Below are 26,444 nucleotides of genomic sequence, written 5' to 3'. Positions count from 1 at the left end.
TAGGGGTGTCCAGGCCGCACACTCAACCCTCCCTCCGCCGGGGGTTGATGCGGGGTGTGGAGTGGGAGCTACGTGTGAGTAGAAGTGGCAATAGTATAATGAACATCTCAACCATTACTGTTTGGTGCAGTGGGAAACATTTACATTTTTATGGAAGTTTTACTGCACATGAATTTTTTATGGCAAGCAAGTAGTTTATAATACAAATCAGTTTACAAATTAAAAAAAACTGCACGTTTATATGTTCCTAGGTGTGTACCTACTTTATAGTTTATAAATTGGGGAGTAGTTCACTGTGGGCATCATGATTTAATCTTTGAGGGACATTTTGGGTTTTTATTTTTTACTGTTACAAACCATGTTATGGTGAACTTCTTGTGCCTTTATCATTAAGTAAACGTTTTTGTGGTATCTATAAAGTGGAATTGTGGGGTTTTTTCACTTAAGTGCTAAGCCGTGTCTCCGGCACACGGCACTTGAGAGCCCACAGCAGAGGCTGAGCCTTTGTGATCATTTGCTTGCGGCGCTGGCTTGGGGGCATCACCGGCCTGAGAGGCAAACCCCCTCCAACAGGCAAGCCTCCGTCTCATTTCCGTTCTTACCGGTGGTGCAGTTGACATCTCCTTCGCGTCTCTAGCATTACGGTCAGTGCTGCTTCTGGCATTTGCTTTTTGCCCATTCCCTTTTGTTGATATTGCTTTGATGTAGATTATCATTCCTGTTGCATGCATGTTCTGTACCTGTTTCTCTTTTAGAGCTGCTCATTGAATATAGAATAATTTCTTAAAAATTCTTTATCACGATAACTTTTTTGTGGTAAAATATATGTAATAAAATTTGCCATTTTTATAGTTTTTTTAAAGATGTTTGTTGTTATTATTTTTTAAATGTTTATTTTTGAGGGAGAGAGAGACAGAGAGCCAGCAGGGGAAGGGCAGAGAGAGAAGGAGACACAGAATCTGAAGCAGGCTCCAGGCTCTGAACTGTCAGCACAGAGCCCAATGTAGAGCTCGAACCCACAAACCGTGAGATCATGACCTGAGCCAAAGGCAGGCACTTAACTGACTGAGCCACCCAGGCACCCCTATATTTTAATAATTTTCAAGTGTACAGGCAGTGGGGTTATGTCCATTCACGTTGTTACATGACTGTCACTGCCACCCAACCCCAGAACTTTTTCATCTTCCCAAACTGAATCTCTGTCCCCATTAACACTAACTTCCCATTTTCCACCCCCAGCCCCTATTAACTTCTGTCTCTGTGAATTTGACTCTTCCAAGTACCCTCATGTGAGCGGATTTGTAAAGTGTCTGCCCTTTTGTGACTGGCTTATTTCCATTAGCATCATGTTCTCAGGGCTCATCCGTATTGTAGTGTGTGTCAGTATTTTTTATTTTATTTTATTTATTTATTTTTAAAATTTTTAATGTTTATTTCTGAGAGACAGAGAGAGAGACAGCGTGAGTAGGGGAGGGTCAGAGAGAGAGGGAGACACAGAATCTGAAGCAGCCTCTAGGCTCTGAGCTGTCAGCACAGGGCCCGACGCAGGGCTCGAACCCACGAACCGTGAGATCATGACCTGAGCCGAAGTCGGACGCTTAATCGACTGAGCCACCTAGGCGCCCCTCTTTTTTTTTTTTTTTTTTTTTTTTTTAAGAGCCGAAAAATGCTCCATCGTCTGTATAGGTCCCATTTTGTCTATTCTTTCAACAGACACTTGGGTTGCTTCTACCTTTCAGCCGTTGTGACTGGTGCTGCTGTGAACATGGGTGTGCACACGGCTGTTTGAGTCCCTGCTTCCAGAAGTGGGATGGTGGACCATGTGGTGATTCTTTGTTTTATTCTTTGAGCAGCTCTGCCTGAGGGGTGCAGTTTCTCCCTATCCTGGACATTTGTTATTTTCAGATATTCTGGTAATAGCCATCGTTAACGGGTGTGAGGTTATCTCTCTGTCATTGTGATTCTCATTTTTGTTTCCCTGATGAGTATTGAGTGTCTTTCCATGTGGAGAAATGCCTTTTCATGTCTTTTCCTTGGACCCAAGTCCTTTACACATTTTTTTGGTAGTTTTATGGGTTTTTTTGACATAAATATAACGTACACATAAGCTGTCTGTTCATTTTCTTCTCTGCGCAGCCTGGCTTGGGATTGTTGAGCCCCTTTCCACAGTGGTTTTGTGGTTCCTGGAGGAGACTCTGAGTGGTCTCCGCATAGCAAGATCTCTTGCACATCAGCAACACTTCAAGCTCCTTGACGTTGTGGACTAGGAACACCCTGAAGCCACTGGGCAGCATGTGATTTACTCTCTTGTTGCTCCTGTAATCAATAACTGGGCATCAAGATCTGGCCCTTGAATCATCGGTGCACCCTGTTGTCTGTGCCTCTGCATTTAATTTGACATACACATCTGAGTGGTGCTGGATGAACTCCTCGGGCCACTTTCTTAACGATGTTGGGCTTCATCAGAGGTCTGCAGGCGGCCATGGTGCCGAGTGGCGGCAGCACCGAGGAAGAGCTACACATTTTTTTAAAGAGTGGTTTTATTTTTTTATTTTTTATTTTTTTTTAATTTTTTTTTTTAATTTATTTCTAGGGGAGAGAGAGAGAGCGTGAGCAGGGGAGGGTCAGAGAGAGAGGGAGTCAGAGACTGAAACAGGCTCCAGGCTCTGAGCTGGCAGTCAGCACAGAGCCCGACGCGGGGCCTGAACCCACGAACCGCGAGATTATGACCTAAGCGAAAGTCGGACGCTTAACCGACTAAGCCACCCAGGCGCCCCTAAAGAGTGGTTTTAGATTCACAGCAAAGTTGTGAGGAAAAGACATATTTCCCATATACCCTCTGCCCCCACACATACATAGCTTCTTCTGTTACCCGCATCCCCACGTAAGTGGGCCAGTCTTTAAAATTAATGACCCTACATTTACATATCGTCACCCAAACCTGTAGTTCGTGTCAGGGTTCACTCTCAGTGTTGTGCAATTTATGGATTTAGACAAATGTATCCCTCCATTGTCTAGTTGACTCTTGAACAACGCAGGGGTTAGAGGCATTGACTCCCTGCTCAGTGGAAATCTGTGTATAACTTTCTGTTCCCCAAACACTTAACTGCTAAAGCCTGTTGTTGACTGGAAGTCTTACTGACAACACTCACTGTTGACTAACCCGCATTTTCTATGTTGTGTGTATCATGAACTGTATCCTTACAATAAAGGAAGCTCAAGAAAAGAAAACATTATTAAGAAAGTCGTAAGAGAAAACACATCTACAGTATTATCCTGTATTGAAAATCCATGTAGACCTGTGTAATTCAGCCATGTTGTTCAAGGGTCAGTTATTGAATCACCAAAAATAGTTTCACTGCCCTTTAAGGGATTTTAAAATTCCCCTGATGATGTCTGCCAGCTCATCCTTCCTTCCTTTCAACCTCTTGCAATCACTGAACTTTTTACTGTCTCCATAGTTCTGGCATTTTCCAGAATGCCATATGGGTAGAACCATTCAGTGTTTAGCTTTCTCAGATTGACTTCTTTCAGTTAGTAACATGCAGTTAAATTTTCTCAGTGTCCTTTTTTTTTTTTTTAAATTCACATTAGCTTTAAAAAAAAAGGTTGTTTATTTTTGAGAGTGAGCGTGCAAGTGGGGGGGGGGGAGAGAGCGGGGGACAGAATATCTGAAGTGGGCTCTGCTGACAGCAGCGAGCCTGATGCGGGGCTCGACTCACAGACTGTGAGGTCATGACTTGATCCAATGTCAGACATTCCATCAGCTGAGCCACCCAGGCGTCCCTCATGTTAGCTTTAATTTTAATAAGATTTGGCATCTTTTTGCATGCTTGGTGGCTACTTCTTTAAAAGAAATGTTTTTAATTAAAGTATAGTTGACACACAATGTTACATTAATTTCAAGTGTACTCCTTTATGTCCTTTCATGCCTTGACAGCTCATTTCTTTTTATCATTGAATATTACTCCGTTTTCTGGATCTGTTTTATCCATCACCTACTGAAGGACATCTTGATTGCTTCCAAGTGTTGGCAGTTTTGAACAAAGCTGCTGTAAACGTTTGTGTGCAGTTTGTGTGTGTGTGTACGTGTAATTTTTCAGCTCCTTTGGGTAAATACCAAAGAGTGTGACTGTTGGATTATGTGGTAAGCATATGTTTATTTTTGTAAGAAACCACTAAACTGTCTTCTAAAGTGGCTGCACCATTTTGCATTCCTGCCAGCAATGAGTGAGCACTCCCACTGCCCCACCCCCCGACCGGCATTTGGGGTCAGTGTTCTAGATTTTGCTTGTTCTAAGAGGTGTGTAGTAGCATCTCATTGTTGTTTTCATCTGCATTTCTTTGGTGACATATGATGTGGAGCATTTTTTCATATTTGTATTTGTTATCTGGATCTCTTTGGTGAGGGGTCTGTTAGGGTTTTTGGTCCATTTTTTAATTGGATTGTTTTCATATTGAGTTTCAGTTTTTCTGTTTTGGATACAAGTCCTTTATCAGATCTGTTTTTTTGAGTATTCATTCTCAGTCTGTGGCTTGTCTTTTTATTTCCTTGACAATGCCTTTCAAAGACAGAAATTTTTTAATTTAATGAAGTCTAATTATCAGTTGTTTCTTTCATGGATGGTGCCTTTGGTGTTGTATCTAAAAAGTCCTCACCAAACCCCAGGTCATTTAGATTTTCTCCTATGCTACCATATAAGAGTTTTATAGTTTTGTGTTTTATATTTAGGTTTGTATTCTGTTTTGAATTAATTTTTGTGAGAGGTATATAGTCTGTCCACATGTTCTCAGCATGTGGACATCCAGTGGGTGTAGTGTCGTTTGTTAAAGAGACTGTCCTTGCTCCACTATGTTGCCTTTGCTCCTCTGTCAAAGATCAGTTGACTGTGTTTCTTTCTTTTTCCCCAAAGTAGGCTCCACACCCAGCATGTGGCTTGAACTCAACAACCCTGAGCTCAAGAGTCACATGCTCTACTGACTGAACTAGGCAGGCGCCCCCAGGCCGTATTCTCTACCACTGGTCTTTTTGTCCATTTTTTTTGACATTACACATTGTCCTGATTACTGTGGCTTTGCAGTGAGTCTTAAAGTTGGGTAGTATCAGCACTCTGACTTTGTTCTTTGGCTTCAGTATTGTGTTGGCCACTGTGGGTCTTTGTTTTTCTACATGAGTGTTAGAATCACTGTGTTGATACCCACAGAATAGCTTGTTGGGATTTTGATTGGGATTGCATTGAGTCTTCAGATCAAGGTGGGAAGAACTGATACCTTAATGATATTAAGTACTTCCTCTTCAGGAACATGGAGAATAGATGATACTTTGTTTTGTTTTTTTAGAATTAAAAAAAATTTTTTAATTTTTTTTTCTGAGAGACAGAGGGCCCAAGTGAGTGAGGGACAGAGAGAGAGAGAGAGAGAGAGAGAGAAGCCGAGCTCACTCCAAGGGGGGCTCGAGCTCAGGATCCATGAGATACGACCTGAGCCAAGGTCAATTACAGGTTCCTTTTGCTCATTGGGGGTATATGGGAAAGTGATTGACTTTTGTATGTCAATCTTGTATCCGTTTACAACCTTGCTATAATTGCTTATTAGTTCTGGGAGTTTCTTTGTTGATTCTTTGGATTTTCTACATAGCCAGTCATCGGCAGACAGAGCCTTATCTTTTCCATTCCAGTCTAGACCATTTTCCTCTTTTTCTTGTCTTGCTGAATTCCCTTAGGACCCTCTGCCCACATTTGTTGTTGTTGTTCTTGTTTATCATGGTAATTTTAAAGGTCAAAGTCAGAGAGAATGGTATAATGAAGATTTCACTCATTCATAGGTGGACCTTTCTTATGTTTAGCTAGGTTTTTTTCCCCCCTGGGGCTTTTATGATTTTTTTAAATAACTTTTTGTTTTATGTACGTGAAATTCATTTGTGGACATCACAAACTGTAGTTTTGAGTTAGGGTTGTTTTCCTACCTTTATAGTGTCCGTATTCACTGGTGGTCAGGATTGTGAGAGGGGCCCAGGCGACCTCTGGGCACTTTGTTTTGGGAGTCTTTGACTCCCTCCAATTCCTGCTTGACTTGTCCTGCCTTGCAGGTATCAGACTCAGTGAGTGGGCAGACTGTGGTTGACCCCAAAGGCTATCTGACGGATTTAAACTCCATGATTCCGACCCACGGAGGGGATATCAAGTGAGTGCTCTGTGGGACTGGTGGGAAGGAGTGGGACTCAGGTTGCCTAGAACGTTTTGGATTTTATTTGAAAAATATGTAGCCAAAATAGAATCTGGACGTTCTAAAAAATACATGGTGAAGGGGGTTGATTTTCCCTTTATGTGCTTGCTAACTGTGTCCCCCACTTGGACCCTTGACCTCAGTGCCTGCCTGGTGCCTGAAGAGGCGTCAGGGCCTGTTTGCACAGGTGCTCAGCAGCAGTCTCAGAAGGGTGCTGGTCCGAGTTTTGAGTAGGTACTGTCTCTTGGGACACCAGATTCAACAGTTCTACATTGGCGTCTTCATTCTGGGCCTGGGCACACCCTCTGCAGTGTGGTAGCCTGACCCTGTGTGCTTTCTGACCCTGGTAGTGACATCAAGAAGGCACGACTGCTCCTCAAGTCTGTGCGGGAGACAAACCCCCATCACCCACCAGCCTGGATTGCATCCGCCCGCCTGGAAGAAGTCACTGGGAAGCTGCAAGTAGCCCGAAACCTCATTATGAAGGGAACAGAGATGTGCCCCAAGGTACGGCATGGGTTAGGGTTTTCCAGGAAGGCTGCGCGATGCTGGCCCTGGAGGGGCCTGCGGTGTTTGTAGCATGTGGGGCACCCGTGGGAGAGAGACTTGAGGTAGGATAAACCTGCCTGCCTCTTGGTGTCGAAACTCCACACAGTTGGACAGGCCAGGGGGAGGAGGCAAAAAGTGTGAAAGGGTTTTTTCCTGCTTATTTTCACTTAGAGCTTAAGACTCATCTACAGTTTGTTTAATGGCAGGATAACTTTAACAAGAAAGCTAAATTGGTCAGCTTTTTCACACACATCCCCCTCCCCCACCCCCCAATGTAAGAGACATAAAGATTAATTCTAACTCTTAGGGGACTCTTCCAGTACTTTTTTGGGAGGTGGAGCGACTAGACAAAGCTTTAAAAAGTCCTTCGAGACCTTCTAAGGCGTCGTACATGTATTGTGCAGCCTGGGGTGGCCTTGGCAGTGAATGATGCCTTCTCTGAATCCTTACCCCAGGACATCAGGCATAAACTAGAACTTCCCAGGCAATCCCACGGCCACAGGCTGATATGTCTCCATGTCATCTGTCGATTGACCTATCATCCTGAAGGGCAGACTCTTCTCCTAGTTTGTGTGTTTACTCCACGTGGACACAGAGGTGCTGTTGCCACATTCCCAAGCCCTGGCACTGCAGGGGCTCTCTGGTGCAGGCATGTGTGAGGCCAAGCTGATGGACTTAGGTTTGTTTATCAGACCTGGGGCCATAGGTCCATTGAACCCAGCCCCTCCTGTTCCTGAGGCTTTCGGGGTTACCTGCTGCTGCACATCTGCTTACAGCCTGCATGGACACTTACTGTTCTTTTGTTTTGCCTCACAGAGTGAAGATGTCTGGCTAGAAGCAGCCAGGCTGCAGCCTGGGGACACGGCCAAAGCTGTGGTGGCCCAGGCTGTTCGTCACCTCCCTCAATCTGTCAGGATTTACATCAGAGCAGCAGAACTGGAAACAGACATTCGCGCCAAGAAGCGGGTTCTTCGCAAAGGTGGGCCTCCCTGGAGCTGCCGTCACCAGAGGATGCATCTGGGGCTGTGACCCACATGAGGGAGGTGATGCCTTCTCCACTCCTGGTGTCTGTGTCCCTGGTGCCCGTGTTCTCAGAGAGCACACTCTCTGCTGCTTTGCTCAGGCTTTTGGCAGAAATGGTTAGGGAATGGGTGACATTTTCAGGCCTTTTTCTGGGCTGAGTTGCCTTTGCTCTTGGACCCTCGTGGATTGGAGGGTAGTTTCTACTCTGGATGAGGCACTCAGGTTTAGATCCCATGCCTGCCTTTTCCTGTTGTGTGACCTTGAACACGGTAAGCAGTCGCTCTGGGGCCCAGGTTTTCCCCATCTGCATCAACAGTACTCTTTTGGAACCTGCTGCTTAGGGCTTGATGTGGTGGTGTATGTGGAAGGCAAGCCGAGCCAGCCCAAAGTGGGCCTCAGGGTCTTCTCCACTGCCAGGAGCCTGACGCTGTTGCAGGTAGAAGCGTGTCATGTGGTTTTAAGGTTGAACGAACAATGGTCACAGCAGAGCTGTGCATTAATGGAGTCCCTTAGCACCTGTCTTCTCACCTGGTACTTCAAGCAGGGTGGCATGTGCCATTGGCTTGTGTGTCACAGTGAACGGTTTGTATGCCGGGGAGGCTGACCCCACCCAGGAGTCACTGCCACGATAGAGCTTGTGTAGCGGATTGCTTGTCGTCATTGCACAGCTCGTGCTGACAGCGGCGTTTCTCCCTCCACAGACTGCGGCAGGGTTGCTGCTCCTGGCCTCAGTCCCAGAGCACATGCGCATCAGAGGGGTGGTCCGGAGTAAACCTGTGTCAGTGGCATACTTTGCTGGAGTTTGTAGTGTGGGAAAGCAAGGTGTGTTTTGTAGGATTGAAGGCAGCGTTCAGTGAGAGGGTTCTAGCTCTTGTTTTTAAGGTGAGTGTTTGAGTGAAATGTTGAGAGGTGTGTGGCATCAGGTCATGCGAGTGTTCTCACACATAGATTCTGACTGTTTATTCTTTGTGGTTGGTAGAGGCCAGGCGGAGTCCCCCTTGTGTGTGACCTGACCGCATGTGCCTGTGTGTATTCGAGTGTGTCTTCCCCTCATGGGTCCAGTTTCCTGACTGCAGCTCTACTACCCATTAAATGCTCAGCCATTCTCTTAAAATGAAGCCACGAGCGGAAAGTTAGCACCTGTCTTGGTTTATAGAAATCAGCTTATCTTTTTTAGCCAGAAAAATAGTTCTTTAATGAGAAACATATTAAACTATGGGTAATTAGCATTATTTATTTAGGAAAGCTCTACTGAATCTTGCCTGCCACAACTCATGATGAATGACCATGCATGTCTTTGTGGCCACTCCTTGTTCACCAGATTACCTGGATTCATTTCCAGCTGGCTTCAGATTTGGAGAGGGGAGCAGGCATGGAGGAGGGGGATCTGCAGAGCAGTGTTGAGTGGTGGCTTTCCCAGGCCATGTTGCATCTCTAGGGCAGTGGCTCTCCTGGCTCTGCTTCTCTCAGAGAGCTGTGCTAAGGTAGAAAGAACATGGAGCCCCCAAGCTGGCCTGTGCTCCTGCTCCCTGGTCTTGGTCCTGGCCTGCCCCTGTCCTTAGAGTATTTCCAAAAACAACATTCTTTTTTCAGATTCCTGGGGTAGAGCCAGTTCCTGCTTTTGGTGAAAATCAAGATGACACTTACCATCAGTGACTTAGGACACCTCGCCACCCCTTAGTTGCTGGCATGTGAGCTCTGGGTCTCAGTTGAGTGCAGCTGACCTCTTAGTCCATTGTTGGGAGGATTTGAACTTGGAATGCTAGTCTGACACTTGAGTGACCTTGAGCATGGTACTTGACCTCTGAGCTGGTATCTTTGTAAGGGAACATGTGGGCCTCGGGCTGGGCCACTGGCTGCTTCCTGTCAACTCATCTCACTGTGATAGGCATGAAGCTCTGTGTTACTCTAATACAGTCATGTAGAAGTGGAGCTATTTTACCCTGAAACTCTATGTTGTGGCTCATAAATCATGGCAGCCTCTAGTGGCCGTCACTGTCAGGTCATTGTGAGCACAGGGATAGCAACTGACTGTCCCCCCTGCAGGGCCACGGCTGGAGATCATGTTGGTCTCTGTGTGATCCTATCTTCTGCTTGCGGGCATATCTGCTTCAGACTGCTCTTTTCCTTCCTGGGCTGCCCCTTGTACACCAGCTGGCTATAGCCTCTCAACATGGTAGCTGGCCTCTGGGAAGAGCTCTGGCAACAGCCAGACTGGCGAGCAGCAGCTGGCTTTAGCTCTAGTTCTGCGGGCTGCTGATGAGACCGCAGTGGAGGAATTCCCACTGTCTCCCATAAAGTGGAGACACACAGTCTTGGGTGTCGTACCAAGACTTCATCTCTTGGTGAAGGTGATGACCCTATAGGTTAAGTCCCACTGGAAAGTTCTGTATGCTAGAGGTTGAATGATGAAGCTTACTTCCACTGGTCTGCAGTGTAATGTGGAGAAGGAAACCGGGGACGAAGGCGCTAACGTGTGCCCACAGGAACAGCGGGTGTAGTTCTGTGTCCCCGTGTCTCTGGCTGGTCACTTGGCTGAAGGATGGCACTGTTCTTCCAATGCTTGTGCCCTCTGCTAGCACCTTACCTGATCAGGGTCCTTTCCTGGACCAGTGACTCAAACCATTACTCCTGAAGGGGCTAAATTCTCAGTGGTGCTTTCTTGGGCTGCCATACTTCCATTAAGTAACTCTTGGAAATGAGACTACTGAGCCAGGCCTTAGCACTCTCCGGGCTCTGGTCATGGGGCTCTCCCCCCGCAGTACACAGTGTACCCTGAGAGGTCAGTCTCCCCTTGGAGATCAGAGTTCCCCTCTCCAGCCAGGGCTGGTGCACTGGCTTCAGTGGGCTCAGCTTTCAGTGCGGTAGAGCTGTGGCCATGAAACCTCCTGACAGCACGGTTCACAGGTTTTGAGGTGGGAACCAGGCTCTCCCAGTGGGTTGTGACCTGTAGTCTGGGGAGCTGCTTGGATGTCCCTGCTTCTTCCGGGACCTGTGTGTTTTGGCTGTGTGAGACCCACTCCTGTAGGTGGTTGCATCCTGTGATGCTGAGGCCTGTTGCTTTGGGGTGTTTCTCCCAGCCATGCTCGAGATGCTCAGTAGTATCCCGCTGTTCCACTAGGCCTTTGCTCCAATGATGGGGATGTGGTCAGGCCAGGGAATCCCACATTGCGAGCCCTTTGCTGCATGTTTTTTGCTGTGAAGTAAGTTTCCTGAGCACATTGTGGATGTGTGGTGCTGGCAGAGCTCTGTAGGCAGGGAAGGCAAATCCAACCCGAAAGGAACCAGTCCCTGCCCCTCCTGATGGAATGGGTCCAGATATTGGCCTAATCCAGGGGCTGGCTAGGGAATGGCTCCCTATGAAGGGACTCAGCTCAGCAGTGGGCGTTGTCAGGTCACCCTTGGGAGGGATTCCATGAACCCCGAATGCTCCGTGGTGCTGGTACACAGCCCCTTGGATCGGGTGGGGGCAGTACATCCCTAAAAAGGAGGCCTGCTAGTTGCTGCTGCCGGTGAGGGAGGCTCACCATATCATGTCCTGGCTTCATCCAGGGGCCTCAGAAGGCCTCAGTCTGTGCCCTGATTTCAAATGAGAAATTTTGTAGGTCTGCAGATTCTGCACCATTAAATCTGAGGTCTCTTTTCCACAAGGTTGGCCCATGTGTTTTTGAGAAACAAGAGCCCATCTGGGGAGCTGCCTTGGAGGTGCTCTGGTTTCCTGGCTGGTGACCCGAGCTGTGCTGTTCTCCGTCAGCCCACCCCTGCCAGGGGCCGACTAGAGGGCCTGGCTTCACCCTCCCCTAGTACTCGCGCTGCAGGGCTCTGTGTTGGTCTGCCTTCTGTTTTGGACTTTTTGGTAAATTGCATATGAAGAAAGGATTCTGTTGCTTAAACAAAGGTGTGGAAGTTTCTGGACTACACAGAGTTGTAGCCTCTTCTAGGAGTCTGTCCCCGTTCTCTGATGTCACTCCATATGCTGTCTGCCCACAGGCCACCAAAGGGGCCCACCTGCTGCAGGGCCAGTCTGCTGCCAGTGCACAGCACCCCTCCGGGGCTGGGAAGGAGTCCACGCGCAGCCGGCCCTCAGATGCACCCCATCCTGGAGAGACATGTATCCCAGGGCCACTTCTCGTTTCTTTCCCCTGACTTCTGCACACTCGCACACAGCCTGGCTGACCAGCCCTTCGTGCGTGGGCAGCTGCCTTCTTGTGGTTCTTAACATTGGTTTTCAAGCATTAGTGGAAGCAGATGGTGCACAGCTCCCTGTAGTCGTCTTCTGTGTCCTAGACTTGCTTGTGATTGAAGATGTTCTGCCCTGGGCTTGGCCGTGTCTGCCCCAGGCTCTGGAGAACCCGTATATAGGACTGCTCTGCGATCCTGGCCACCAAGGGAGGGATCTTTTGGGCCCTGCTGGCGGCGGCACTCCCTGTGACACGAGCATCCTGCTTCTGCTTCTGCTTTTCTTTCTTTTTTTTTTTTTTAAATTTTAATTTTTTTTAAATTTATTTTTTTTCTGAGAGAGAGAGAGAGAGACAGCGTGAGCAGGGGAGGGTCAGAGAGAGAGGGAGATACAGTCTGAAACAGGTTTCAGGCTCTGAGCTGGCTGTCAGCACAGAGCCTGACGCGGGGCTCGAACCCACGAACCATGAGATCATGACCTGAGCCTAAGTCAGATGCTTAACCCACTGAGCCACCCAGACGCCCCTGCTTCTGCATTTCTGTGACCTGATTTCTTGTCTGATCTTTCTTAGCCCTTGAACATGTTCCAAACTCGGTTCGCTTGTGGAAGGCGGCCGTTGAACTGGAAGAGCCTGAAGATGCTAGAATCATGCTAAGCCGAGCTGTAGAGTGCTGCCCCACCAGCGTGGAGGTGAGTCTGCCGGACTCTGCCTGAGCCCAAGTGCAGCATCTGGAAGAGGCATCAGCTGAGCGTTGAGCTGTGATTTCTGGGGCCATAAGGCAACGTGAAATCACATGAGGCCACCTGATAACACAGCTGCTGGGCGGAATGGCCAGCGTGGCTGTGGTCCTTCGTGCTCCATATGGAAGTACAGAGTGGAATCTTAGCTGGTGTCTGGGTACTACAGAGAATTCTGTTTCGAGCACTTTTTTGCAGGGGCCAGTCCTTCTAATTCAGCTCAGAGTTTGTAAGCGGGACCTGAGCATTGAGGGATGGTAGAAAATACTGATAGATCTTTCTCTCAGCCCAGCATGAGAGGCTCATTGCCTCAAAGCTAGTTGGGTTTCTTTAGTTTCAAACATTCTGGTTCACAACATTCTGTGCAATGATTTTTAGTGTTGGTTTTATGATACCCAACATGTCCTTAATTATCCTAAGGGGTATTGTGAAATTCTCCAAGGAAAATTAATCTTTATTTGTATAAAAGTAAATAGAGCCCATACACATCTTTGGTGATGAAATGTTGCAGAATGAACAGCCGGGATGTGAGAACCCCAAAAGGCTGAACACTCGGGTGCCCTTTGTGAAGTCAGCAGTCATGTCCTGCTCATCTTCTGTGCCCCACCTGGAATGAGTCTGGCACACTGTGTACATTTAGCTGGTGTTTGAAACGTGACTGAGCATCTGTCAACTTCTCTTGTTTACCAGAGTCCCTAAATAAGTCAGAAACATAACTGAACAGTTATGGTGAATCAGATCAGGTGAAAAATGTTGCTGAAACATTCATGGGCTCTATTTAAAGGATCCTTGAGAGCTGTCAGAAAGAATATTGTGGAAGTGCCGTGCCTGTTAAGGTTGGGTTACCGTTTGACCTGGCAGGTTGCACTGAATACTGTGCTCTTGTTTGCTGGTGTTCTCTTCATACAGCTCTGGCTTGCCCTGGCAAGGCTAGAGACCTATGAAAATGCCCGCAAGGTCTTAAATAAGGCCCGTGAGAACATCCCTACCGACCGGCACATCTGGATCACGGCTGCCAAGCTGGAAGAAGCCAACGGAAACACGCAGATGGTGGAGAAGATCATTGACCGAGCCATCACCTCACTGCGGGCTAATGGCGTGGAAATCAACCGCGAGCAGTGGATCCAGGTGAGGTCAGCAGGTAGGACCCCCCCCTCCCCCCACTGTAAGCAGGTGGCGTATTGTCTGCTTTAAAAAGGCACGTTGGCTCAGTCAGTTAATCATCTGGCTTCGGCTCAGGTCATGATCTCATGGTTAGTGAGTTCAAGCCCTGAGTCGGGCTCTGTGCTGACAGCTTAGAGCCTGTTTTATTTTATTTATTAAAAAAAAAATTTTTTTTTAATTTTCTTAATGTTTTATTTATTTCTGAGAGAGAGAGAGAGCATGAGCAGGGGAGTGTCGGAGAGAGAGGGAGGCACAGAGCCCGACGCGGGGCTCGAACCCACGAACCGTGAGATCATGACCTGAGCCAAAGTCGGACGCTTAACCGACTGAGCCACCCAGGCACCCCTAGAGCCTGTTTTAGATCCTCTGTACCCCTCTCTCTCTACCCCTCCCCTACTCTCTCTCTCTTTCTCTCAAAAATAAACATTAAAAAAAAAATAAAACGAAGAATTCATGTTTGGGGGGTGTCTGGGTGACTCAGTCAAACTAAGGTCTGACTCTTGGTTTTGGCTCAGGTCATGATCACAGTTCATGAGTTCAAGCCCTGCCTCGGGCTCTGTGCTGACAGTGTGGAGCCTGCATGGGATTCTCTCTCTCTCTTTGTCTCTCTTTCTCTCTGTCTCTCTCTCTCTCTCCCTCTCTCTCCCTCCCTCTCTCTGCCCCTCCCCTGCTTGCATGCATTCTTTCTCTCTCTAAAAATAAATAAACTTAAAAAAAAGAAAAAGAAAAAGCACGTTGGAGTCTCTCCTAGGGTAGAGGCTGCTGGATGATAACTGAGGGTTGTCACGCTGGTAGGGGGAGCAGCCATCTATGGCTTTTCCTTACGTAATTGCAGCTAAGGTTTTTATAGAATTGACACTTTGAGTACATCTCGGGGTTGAAGACTCTGAAGAACTTTCTGCGTATGGACATTAGTGAATAGTGAATAGTACCACTTGTTGAGAAATAATACGATCTGAAGAGAACGGTTGGCCTGTAGCTAATGAAGTCTCTGAAGATCTTCTGACCCAGTCTCCAGGACAGGCGGCTTCTCCTGCCTTCCACTTCCACCACGTGAGCTCTGTGGGCCAGGACTCGCCATCTCCTGGGGGCCCTGACTGTGGAGTCAGCCTAGGGGAGAGTGATTCTTTACCGTGATCTGCTTCATTACCGCCCCCCCCCCCCCCCGCCAAGGGCCCTACATAGTGAGCCCTCCTGCTTCACCTCCTGTCCTTGGCATTGGAAGATGGCCTCAGGCCTCCTGCACCTTCCTTCTCATGTTCCTGCTGCCACAGGTCTGATCACTATTCTTGGAATAGCTCCAGTTGTCCACCCTGAGGTGTCCCAGGGACAGTCAGGGGGCACCTCCCCTCCCGAGGAGGGTGCGTCAAGTGGTGCTGCCCTCTTCCCGGGGACGCCCTTGCCCTCCTGCCGGTGTTCACGTGGCCCCTCTGTGTGTTTGGGCAAAAGAAAAATCTTGGATGCAAGGTCTCACATGTTCCTCCAAAATTTAACCATTGAGATTTAGCCCTTTTATTCCTTTGGTGTTTTTAGCCACGTTGTTACTTTTTGATGCTTCATTCCTTCCTCTAGATTCAGTTTCCAGCTTGTGTCTTCTTCCTTCTGCCTGAAGGACTGTAACGGTTTCTTACTTAAATTCTTCCAGCTTTTATGTGTCTGCAAACTGTATTTGATCTTTGTTTTTGAAAGCTGTTTTCCCTGGGTATAGAATTTAGGTTGACAATCTTGTTCTGCAGTACTTTCGTGTTATTTCCCATAAGAACTCTTGTCGTCTACATCTTTGTTCCTTAATACATACTGTCTTTTCTTTTTAAAACAATGAACTTAAAATTTTTTAATGTATGTTTATTTTTGAGAGAGAGAGAGAGGGAGAGCGAGAGCAAGCGTGGGGAAGGGGCAGAGAGAGAGGGAGACACAGAATCTGAAGCAGCTCCAGGTTCCAAGTTGTCAGCACAGAGCCCAACATGAAGCTCGAACTCACGAATCGTGAGATCATGACCTGAGCTGAAGTTGGACGCTTAACCGACCCACTGAGCCACCCAGGCGCCCCCAAAAATTAATGACATTTTTCAAAATTTCTAAATTAAAAAAATTTCCAGATGCTTTTGAGTTTTTAAGAAAGATTCTTTTAATGTTTATTTATTAATTTGAGAGAGGGAAAGAGAGAGATCGAGCAGAGGAGGAGCAGAGAGAGAGGGAGACACAGAATCTGAAGCAGGCTCCAGTTTCTGACCTGTCAGCACAGAGCCCAACACGGGGCTCGAACTCACAGACCTTGAGATCATGACCTGAGCCAAAGTCAGACGCTTAACTGACTGAGCCACCCAGGTGCCCCTGTTTTCACTCTTACATTTAGATCTATGATCCATCTGAGTTTATTTTTGGATGTGGTATGAGGGAAGAGTTTAACTTCATTCTCCACGTGCATGGCCAGTGGTCATCAGTGTAAGAGTTTATTTCTGAACTCAGTCCTATTCCTTGGGCTGTATGTCTTTATACTAGTGCTATTCTGATTACTATAGCTTTGTAGAAAGCTTTGAAATCAGGAAGTGTGGGTCCTTTGTCATCTATAAGATTATTTTAGGTGTGCTTGATTCTTTGTGTTTCCATATGAATTTTAAGATCAACTTGTCAGTTCCTGCAAAAAAGAAACTTGGACTAGCGGGATTTTGATGGGGATGTCATGGGACCTGCAGATTACCTTGGGGACTGTTGACATCCTGACACTATTAAGTCTTCTGATCCATGAACATGGGAAGTTTCTCCATTTATTTAGGTCTTCAGTTTTTTTAGCAGTATTTCAGTGTGTCAGCATTGTCCTTTTTTTGTTTTATTCCAAATGTGTTGTTATTTTTGATGCTATTATAAGTGGAATTTTCATGTCATTTTCTGGTGGTTCATTGTTGGTGTATAGAAATACAATAGGTTTCTGAATATTGAGTTTGTGTGACGTTGCTGAAATCATTTATTAAATTATAATAGATTTAATAGATTCAGTGGCTTCTGTGGGGGTTTTTGTATACGAGATCAGGCCATCTGCTTATATAATTTTACTTCTTTTTTCTTCCCCCTTTTGGATGCCTTTTATTTCTTGTCTAATTGCCCTGGTTAGAACCTCCAGTGAAATGTTGACTAGAAGTGTGGCGAGCCAACATCTTTGTCTTGCTCCTGATCTTAGGGGGAAGTATCTAGGTTTTCCTGTTGAGTGTGGTGTAAGCTCTGAGCTCATTGATGTCCTAGTTATATTTTAAAGAATTTTTCTTTTCTTTCCTTTTCATTTTGGGTCACTTATACAGCATTGTCCTCAGCCTATTCTATAACATCTGATCTGCTGTTTATCTCATCTAGGGGATTTTCCACTTCGTGTCTTATAGTTTTCATTTCTATGAATTTAATTTTGGTCTTTTAAAAATGTCTTTCACATCTGTTCTACTTTTTTTTTTTTTGAGATAGTACACACGAGTTGGGAGGAACAGAGAGGGAGAGAGAGACTCCCGAGCAGGCTCCATGTTCAGAGCAGAGCCTAATGCAGGGCTCGATCCCACGACTGTGGATCATGATTTGAGCTGAAATCAAGAGTCAGACCCTCAACCAGCAGAGCCACTTAGGTGCCCCTATATTGCCTGTACCTGGTATTTTGAACACACGGATGCAGTGATAACAACTGTTTTAGTGCCCTTGTCTCTTGACTCTGCCGTCTTTGTCAGTTTGGATTGATTTTGATAGATATGTTTCTTCTTATTACAAGTTACATTTTCTTGTTTCTTTGCACGGCTTTGACTTGTTGCCAGAGACTTTGAATTTTCCCTTGCTGGGTGCTGGACATTTTTGCGTTTCTGTGCATATTCTAGGCTTTCCTTTCAGAGTAGCCGGTGCTTTGGTCCTTTGGATCTTGCTTCAGTGCTTTGCTAGGTTGGACCCCAGCAGTAGTGGGTTTGGGACAGTTCAGAGCTAATCCCCCTGTGGAGGTGAGACCTCTCTGTACACCGTGCCCAGTGACCTGTGTCTCTTGGGGGTTTCCAGTCTGTCCAGTGGAAAGAGGCACTGTCCCTGGCCCCATGTGAGCCCTGAGGAGTGCTCTAACCGTTTTGGATGGTTCTTTCCAAACACTCAGGCTTTGTTTAGTGCTCAGGGAAGACTCCCAGGTGGCCCTCTGCAGAGCACATTGCCAGTGTTGTCTCTCTGTTGCATTTTCCTTCTCTTGTGCTTGGTCCTGTGTGTTGTATGCTCCTTGATTTTCTAGGGCACAGCACTGCCTCCTTCAGCGTTCTCACGTGGGTCCCCCTCCCTGTACTGCGGCCTGGAAGCTCTCCAGGCAGTGAGCTGGACTGAAATGGGGCTCCCCTTAACTGCTTCTGCGTCTTCAGTCCTCACAGCCCTTTGTTACCTGTGTCCAGTGTCGACAACCATTGCTTCGCAGATGTCTAGATTTCTCGTTGTCTCGGTCAACGCTGTCTCTCCGCGCCTCTGAGGGCGGTTTGGAGGCTGATCGTGCTTCTGGCAGGGCCGCTCCAGCTCTCTGAGTGCCCATTTTGCACAGAGTGGTGCCAAGTGCCCTGTGCCTCCAGAAATGCCCGCCCACGTTGATTCCTATTCCTAACCCCCCTTTTGGGGCACCCTGGCTTGGCCACAGTGAGTCCGTTTCTTCTGCCAGCCTGTGTTTCCATCTTGTCAGGAAGGATTACTGCACGAGGTGATGGTGGGTGTCCTGTCCCCTCGCTGGTTCTCAGAGCAGCCTCCTGCAAGCCCTCCATTAAGGCACCACCATTGTACATAAAAATACACAGCACGAGCTGGAAGTTTTTTAAATTTTCCTCAAAATTCGGGGCAGGTGGGTGACTCAGTTGGTTAAGTGTCAGACTCTTGATTTCAGCTCAGGTCATAATCTCACAGTGCATGAGCTCGAGCCCCACGTTGGGCTCTGAGCTGGCAGCTCGGAGCCTGCTTGGGATTCTCTCCTGTCTGCCTCTCTATCCCTCCCCTGCTCACTCTCTCTTTCTCCCTCAAAAATAAACATGTAAAAATAAATAAATAAATAAATAAATATAAATAAATAAATAAGCTTGCCTCAAAATTTGTGTTTTACTATTATTTGCCTTTAGTAGAATGTGATGAAAAGCATCTGAAAGCACACTAGTTTTACATTGGTCTTTTTAAGGTTAGTACAGAAAACATTTCTGTGGTATCCTGCAAAGAGTGTTGTGACTTTGAGGTGTTTTGCCTCCTGAGAGAGTCACCATTTATTGAGTACCAGACTCTGCTAAATGAATTTTACTCTTGCCTCCTTACTTCCTACTCCCCACTCTTTGTGGAACGCAGTCCAGGCCCTGACCCCCGGCCCTGCTGCAGACCCCCGGAGCCTCTGCGACGGGCCTGGCTCAGCCAGCCTGCACCCTGGGGCCCCGTCGGCATGTGCCCACACGCTTGGTTTTCCTTTTGTCCTGCTGGTGCCACTTCCCCCTCCTTTGCTGGTTTTCCTTCTCTTTGTGTCTAAATTGCTTGGTGGTTTGGTCCTCAGCCCCTTTTCTCAGCCTTATCTGTGCTTCTGTGAGGTCTCATCTCACTGCATTGCCACCCAAGAATGGCGCTTCCATGCCAGGAACCCCCCAAATGTGGACTCTGCTCTGGGTGCCCCCCACATTCTAGATCACACCCCTGGTACCCTGCCTCTCCCAGGGACATGGGACAGCACCAGCACCTGATATGTTCAGGAGGCATCTCCTGGTTTGCCCAAAAATCTGCTAGTCCTCAGCCTTACCTCAGTACGAAGCACCACCACTCATGCCTGGTGAGCCACTGCTGACTCTTTTTTCTCATATCCCGCGTCTGGCAATCAGTTTGAGTCTACCTTCCCATCTGTCTCTGTCCCAGGTGCACCTTGTTACCCGATTGCAGCCACCCTTGGCCAGACCACAGCCTTCCCCGGATGTGGCAGTGCGTCCCAATGTATTTCCCTGCTGATGCTCCACACAGTGGTCAGGGCTGTCCTTTTAAAATAAGACTGATTATGTGACTCATCCTCTAGTTCAAAAACCTCTGATGCCTGCCTGCCCCACAGCAGTAAAACCCAGAGCTCTGGCCTTGGCCTGCAAGGTCTGAGGTCTGGGCTGAGGTCCCGGCCATGATGCTTCCTTGCTTATCACTGGCCTTCTTATCGCGCCTTGTCCTTGGGTCTTTGCCATCAGCTCTGCCGTCTGCTCCGGTGCTTGTAGGGTCCCCGGGCCTCCTGGTGGGGCTGCTGCACCCATTTCACATGCAGATCCATCCAGGATTGCCCCCGCTCAGCATGCCATCCTGCCTCCGGCTTCTCAGCAGTGCATGCCCCTGTGCCCTCTGTTGCCCTGACCACTTACCATAAGCCTCTGTCAGTGGATATAGTAGAGCGGTTTCTGCCATTTTCTGTTGCTAGGAGTTCTATAAAAGTGTCCCAGCATGTGGGTGGTTTTGTTCAAATAGGAGTGTATTTGTAAGATGGATTACGTACTTTTTATTTTGATGGAGAACATGGAATTGCCCTCTGGGGGACTGTCCATGTGTGTTCCTCAGCCGTGTACAAATACCTGTGTCCCCACCTTTGCCATGCAAATGTGCCGGCACACATTTTGGTGGTGCTGATGTAATATGTATAAAACAGTACTTAAAAAGCTTAATTAGTGTTTAAAAAATAAGCATGGCTTCTCTTTTTATGTTTTTTTTTGTATTAAATATTTTTATTTATTTCTAGGAGAGAGACAGCGTGAGCAGGGGAGGGTCAGAGAGAGAGGAAGATACAGTTTCCAAAACAGACTCCAGGCTCTGAGCTGGCAGTCAGCACAGAGCCCGACGCGGGGCTCGAACCCACGAACCGCGAGATCATGACCTAAGCGAAAGTCGGACGCTTAACCGACTAAGCCACCCAGGCGCCCCTCTTTTTATGTTCTTTGTGGCATTTTTCTGCTGCATTGTTGGTCCTTCCCTAGTTGATGTGCGGGAGACTTCAGTGACACATTTCTGCATCGCATGCTGTAGAACTGTGACTGTCTTTTCTCCACACAACCTGAAATCTGAGTGCTTCCTGTGGCTTAGCCTGCCTGCCTGATGGAACACATTGTGGCTGGTCCTTCCCCTGGGTTTCCGCCCCCACCCTCTGTCTGTTTTGGTTAGAGTATTTCTTCCTTTTGTTCATTTTGAATCCTGAGTTCTGGAACAACAGATAGAAATGTTTGTGAACTCGTCTTGGTTTTTACTACTTTGGATGTTTGTTCCATGTAGAATCTCATATGGCTACTGAGCTGTCTCCTTTAGTACTGTGTACGTAGAGCTGCTCACGTGATGCTTGTGAATGCATAGACGCAGCCTCGTTAAGTCCTTAGGTAGTTGTCAAGCAGAGACGAGTACCTCGGCCAGGGGGGCTGCAGTGGGGCCCGGCAGACATCAGAGCCTTGTGTGCGTGCCGCACCTGAGATGGAGAGTCTCTCCGTCCTCTTCATGTATGAGTAGTGTGCCCTCTGTCAGGCACCTGCAGCTCTGGACTGTAGTTTTGTGTCCCTCTTGCAGGATGCTGAGGAGTGTGACAAGGCTGGGAGTGTGGCCACCTGCCAGGCTGTCATGCGTGCTGTGATTGGCATTGGGATTGAAGAGGAAGACCGGAAGCACACCTGGATGGAAGATGCTGACAGTGTAAGTCCTGCGAGCATCTGCAAGGAACTAGGCTGCAACGTGAAAGTCTTTTTGATCTGCTCATTTATTTTTTTAAGTTTATTTATTTTGAGAGACAGAGAGAGAGCATGTGTGAGCTGGGAGGGTCGGAAAGAGAGGAGAAAGAATCCCAGGCAGGCTCCACACTGTCATCACAGAGCCCGACACGGGGCTTGAACCCACAGACTTGCAAGATCATGACCTGAGCTGAGCTCAAGATTCTTAAGAGTCAAAGCCACCCAGGTGCCCCTGATCTGCTGATTTTTAAGCACAGTTGAAGCTGTAAGGAGTACAGATTTCTCTTCACCCAGAGAGCCCCTCCTTGCAGCGCTCTGTGCTCTGCATGGGCTGACTGTGTGCTGTGGATCAGGAGGCGGCACAGAGTGGGAGCTCACGTAACTCTCAGCTGTTTTACCTCTATGTCTACCCACTGGTTTCTTTTACAAATTGCACTTCAGAAAATATTTTGCATACAAAGTTTTTGCCTACTTTGAAATTATTTCCTTGGAATAGGCTTCCAGAGAAGAGAGCACGGGGTCAAAATTGATATGTATTTTAGGTATTCAGTGCTTTAAAAGTGGCTCTCTCTTTTTTTAGTTCGTTATTTTGAAATAATTTTAGATTTACAGATGTCACAGACTATACAAAGGGTTCTTATATACCCTTCACTCAGATTCCCCTGAATTTGAGTACTTCACCACATTTGCCTTTCCCATTCCACACATGCACGCGCGCGCGCACACACACACACACACACACACACACACACACACCCTTACTGTGTCTTTGGAATGTTTGAGAGTAAATTGTGGATGTCACGGCCTCTTTCCTCTAAGTACTGCAGTGTTTCTTTAAAAGAGGCTTTCTTACACAATCATGGCATAACTATCAAAATGAGGAAATAATGTTGATACAGTGCTATTATGTAACTTGCAGGCCTGTCCAGATTTCACCAATTGCCTCCCTAAGTGTCCTGTTAGCAGAAGGAAAAACCCAGCTGGGTTCTGGTGCAGTAGCTGCCCGGTCACATCCCTCAGGTTTCCGTGGCCCTGATAGTCTGGAGGAAGCTTTGGTCTGTCTTTGTTTTTCAGGAGTCTCACTTCTGTCAGGACAGGACAGTGATTTTGTGCGGGCCCCTTGATTTGGGTCTCCACAATGTGTCCCCAGAATGGGGTAATAAGTGACTTGTAGGGAGGTACTCTGAGATTCCACACCCTATTTCTTGCCAAACTTTGACCTACTAGTTTGCCGGCGCATTAATGATGATTTTGGCCTGTATCATTTACTACTGTGGTATTTGCCAAATAGTGCTTTTCTTTTTTCTTTCTTTTTTTTTTTTTTTCTTTAATGTTTATTTTTGAGAGACAGAGTGTGAGTAGGGGAAGGGCAGAGAGACCAGGACATAGAATCCAAACCAGGCTCCAGGCTTTGAGGTGTCCTCATGGAGCCTGACGTAGGGCTCAAACTCACAAACTATGAGATCATGACCTGAGCTGAAGTTCGACACTTAACTGACGAAGCCACCCAGGTGCCCCTTAAGTTTTTTTTTAAACGTTTACTTATTTTTGAGAGAGACAGAGGGAGAGAGAGCCCAAGCTGGGGTGGACAGAGAGAGAGGGAGACACAGAATCCAAAGTAGGTTCCAGGCTCTGAGCTGTCCGCACAGAGCCTGACGCAGAGCTTGAACTCATGAACTGCGAGATCATGACCCGAGCTGAAGTCAGACGCTCAATTGACTGAGCCACCCAGGTGCCAAATAGCACTTTTCTAAATATCATTTCTTCTGTATTTTATTAGAGTTTATTAATTGGAATTCTACAGTAATGAGCTTTCCCCTTCCCTTACTCATGTGGGTATTTGTTTCTTCCTGTTATGAGAGACTAAGGGTCCCTCCTCCATTCTGGGAGACTATAGCCCCTGATGGCATCTCTGGTGGGAGCTCGCACAACCTCTTCAGCGCCGTGTGCTGTGTGACTCAGCACAGGCGCTGGCTGCACCATGCACTCCGGCGCCTGTGGCCTGCGGATGGCCTTGTGCACACCGAATATACCTGATTCTTTAGGCGAGTCAAGACACAGACCAACCATGAATATTTTTAAAAACTTTTCATTACATAACATTTAAGACACAAAGAAGTATAAAGAATAACAAATACACTCAGTCTCTGTAGTGGAAGGAAATTCCTAAATGTGCAAAAGAATCCTACTTCCTTGTTGTTGAGCCCCTTTTTATTCTGAATGTGGACTTAAAACACTTCACTTCTTTTTATTTTCCTTATTGCTTTGACAGCATAGGAGGCCCAGTGAGGGGAGGGGAGTGGTAGGGGACGGACATTGCCCTAGGGATGACAGATTGTGGGAGCAGAAACCCACAAACCATTTCAAATTTTCTTTTTCCGTTTTGTTGTCTCTTGCACGTGTGTGGGAGCAAGCAGGGCTGTCTTTCACAAAGCTGTGCAATTCTGGAGTAAGAGCTGAAGTCTCTGTGCTCAGAAGAGTGGAGTGTTTTCCTAATACTCGCACCTCCCAGGGCCCGGCCTGGCCCACCCACACCTGAGACCCTCGGCGGACTGTCGCTTGCTCTTGTGGGGCCATGGATGCCCAAAAGGCGTTGTTACCGGCTTCCAAGACCTTGGTCAAAAGTCACAGGGAGGAGTACAGACCAGTTGGTATGGGGTCTGCCTGCTCCTCAATTGGCATCTTCTCTCACTTTCTCAGTCACTACTGGTCAGGACACGCCCAAGGCGGGGCCCTTCCTGATTTCTGCTGTGCTTGAGTCAGATTGAGGCCATGTGACCAAGGAGGAACCCAGTTTGACAAGGTCTCAGCTGCATCCATCCCTACTCTTTTAGCTCCTCCACACCCGTTTGCACATGGTGGTCTTTGTGCCGCGGGGGGCTTCCTAGCAGTTCTCTTGGAGAGTGAGTGGCTCAGAGGCTGTGAGCCTGCCTGTCTGGTTCCATCCGTGCCATTTTGATGATCATTGTTGCAAAACTTTGCTCCTATCACAGAGTCTGGTGGCCCTTCACTTACCTCAAGATACAAAACCCTTTGTTGGTACAAGAACGATAACGCCTCCCATGTGTACAGAGTGTGCAGGGCAGCATGTTGTTCTCTCAGGCGGGCCGCGAGCATCTGGTGTTGAGTGTGCTGGGCCCTAGCCTTTTTCTCCTGTGTCCGCCTGTTCCAGTGAGCGTCCCTGGCCGTGACCATCTCAAGAGATGATCACCACAGAGCAACTGGCTTTCTTGTGTTGTTTGATTCTAACTAAGGAATAAAGTCATTCTTTTTTTTTTTTTTTTTTTCAACATTTGTTTATTTTTGAGAGACAGAGAGACAGAGCATGGGGGAGGAGCAGAGAGGGAAGGGTGAAGAGAGAGAATCNACTTTGCTCCTATCACAGAGTCTGGTGGCCCTTCACTTACCTCAAGATACAAAACCCTTTGTTGGTACAAGAACGATAACGCCTCCCATGTGTACAGAGTGTGCAGGGCAGCATGTTGTTCTCTCAGGCGGGCCGCGAGCATCTGGTGTTGAGTGTGCTGGGCCCTAGCCTTTTTCTCCTGTGTCCGCCTGTTCCAGTGAGCGTCCCTGGCCGTGACCATCTCAAGAGATGATCACCACAGAGCAACTGGCTTTCTTGTGTTGTTTGTTTCTAATTAAGGAATAAAGTTTTTTTTTTTTTTTTTTTTTTTTTTTAAGTTTATTTATCTTTGAGAGACAGTGCTTCCTCTCTGTGGGGAGGAGCAGAGAGGGAAGGGTGAAGAGAGAGAATCCCAGTCACACTGTGAGTGTGGAGCTTGACCATGGGACTTGATCTCATGTACCTGTGAGATCATGATCTGAGCCAAAATCAAGAGTCGGATGCTTAATCAACTGAGCCACTCAGGTGTCCTGTAAGCTACGTTTTTTATGGTAAATACACATATGATAAAGTTTGCTGTTCTAGCCACTTGGAAGCGTGTGACTCCATAGCACCTGGCACACTCACGGTGGTGTTTTGCCATCACCACGGTCTTGACTCCAGAGTTTTTCTGTCCCCTGCATCAGAGCCCACACCTGTTCACAGCCATTCAGGGGGATAGACGCTTTCTTCTCTTCTTTGTATTCACCTGTGTTTTGCAGGTTTCTAATGAGTATAGCTTTTATAATGGAAAATGTATACCATGCCTAGGTTTTAGAAAGGAGCCAGTCTGTGCAGCGTGTGGTGGTCACCTTCCTGCAGCTGGTGGCTGCTGTGCTGCTGCACCACCTCCTGCTGTTTGTTGGGGGCTGGCAGACAGCCCCGTGCCGGCCTCTGTGTGTTTCATTTCCCATCCTCCTGGGGTTTCCCTCTCCCAGATTGTGTTTCTTATTAGGCCATCCCATTGTGTGATTCTGAGCAGATGGGCCATCATGCCTCTTGCTCTGAGGCCAGGGCTGGGCTGCCCACTCTCACCTTTATCTCTCTGCTCTAGTGTGTGGCCCACAATGCCCTGGAGTGTGCACGAGCTATCTATGCCTACGCCCTGCAAGTGTTCCCCAGCAAGAAGAGTGTGTGGCTTCGAGCCGCGTACTTCGAGAAGAACCATGGCACCAGGTATGTGGTTGGGCCCCAGATGCGTGGTGGTACTCTCCACCTCCGTGTGCTCATTGACCCTCTGACTCCAGATTGGGCAGAGCTGAATTTAAATCTCCCGTCCCCCGAGGTGGCCCAAGGGCTTAAATTTGAGATCCAGTCCTCTGTGATGAAGGATAGAATCTTCTACCACACTTGAGACTTTGAGATCTGTCTTTACGGCCCTTTCTGTGATAGACAGGATTATCACTTTTTTATAGTTGAGAAACTGAGAAGCCGAGAGCATCTCAATGCAGAAGTGCCTACAGCTGGGTTGGCGGACGCCTGGTGG

At 47.5% G+C, this 26,444-nt stretch overlaps 1 protein-coding gene across 2 annotated transcripts in view; it reads left to right on the top strand.

Annotated features, from left to right (window-relative positions):
- PRPF6 (pre-mRNA processing factor 6) overlaps positions 1 to 26,444 on the top strand; it is a 46,674-nt gene that overhangs the window by 10,999 nt on the left and 9,231 nt on the right. Inside the window, exons 7-13 of one of the 2 annotated variants that reach the window (XM_039236933.1) lie at positions 6,089 to 6,183; positions 6,576 to 6,732; positions 7,591 to 7,753; positions 12,549 to 12,667; positions 13,625 to 13,843; positions 21,416 to 21,538; positions 26,013 to 26,134. In XM_039236933.1, the coding sequence (XP_039092864.1) occupies positions 6,089 to 6,183; positions 6,576 to 6,732; positions 7,591 to 7,753; positions 12,549 to 12,667; positions 13,625 to 13,843; positions 21,416 to 21,538; positions 26,013 to 26,134 (998 nt within the window). The remainder of the gene's footprint in view (positions 1 to 6,088; positions 6,184 to 6,575; positions 6,733 to 7,590; positions 7,754 to 12,548; positions 12,668 to 13,624; positions 13,844 to 21,415; positions 21,539 to 26,012; positions 26,135 to 26,444) is intronic. The other variant, XM_039236934.1, reaches the window with a different exon arrangement.

Source organism: Hyaena hyaena, unplaced genomic scaffold, assembly GCF_003009895.1.
Source record: "Hyaena hyaena isolate Hyena2069 unplaced genomic scaffold, ASM300989v1 scaffold_118, whole genome shotgun sequence".
Taxonomy (NCBI): Eukaryota; Metazoa; Chordata; class Mammalia; order Carnivora; family Hyaenidae; genus Hyaena; species Hyaena hyaena.
Note: the sequence above shows the minus strand (reverse complement) of the source record. Positions and strands in the feature narration are given on the sequence as shown.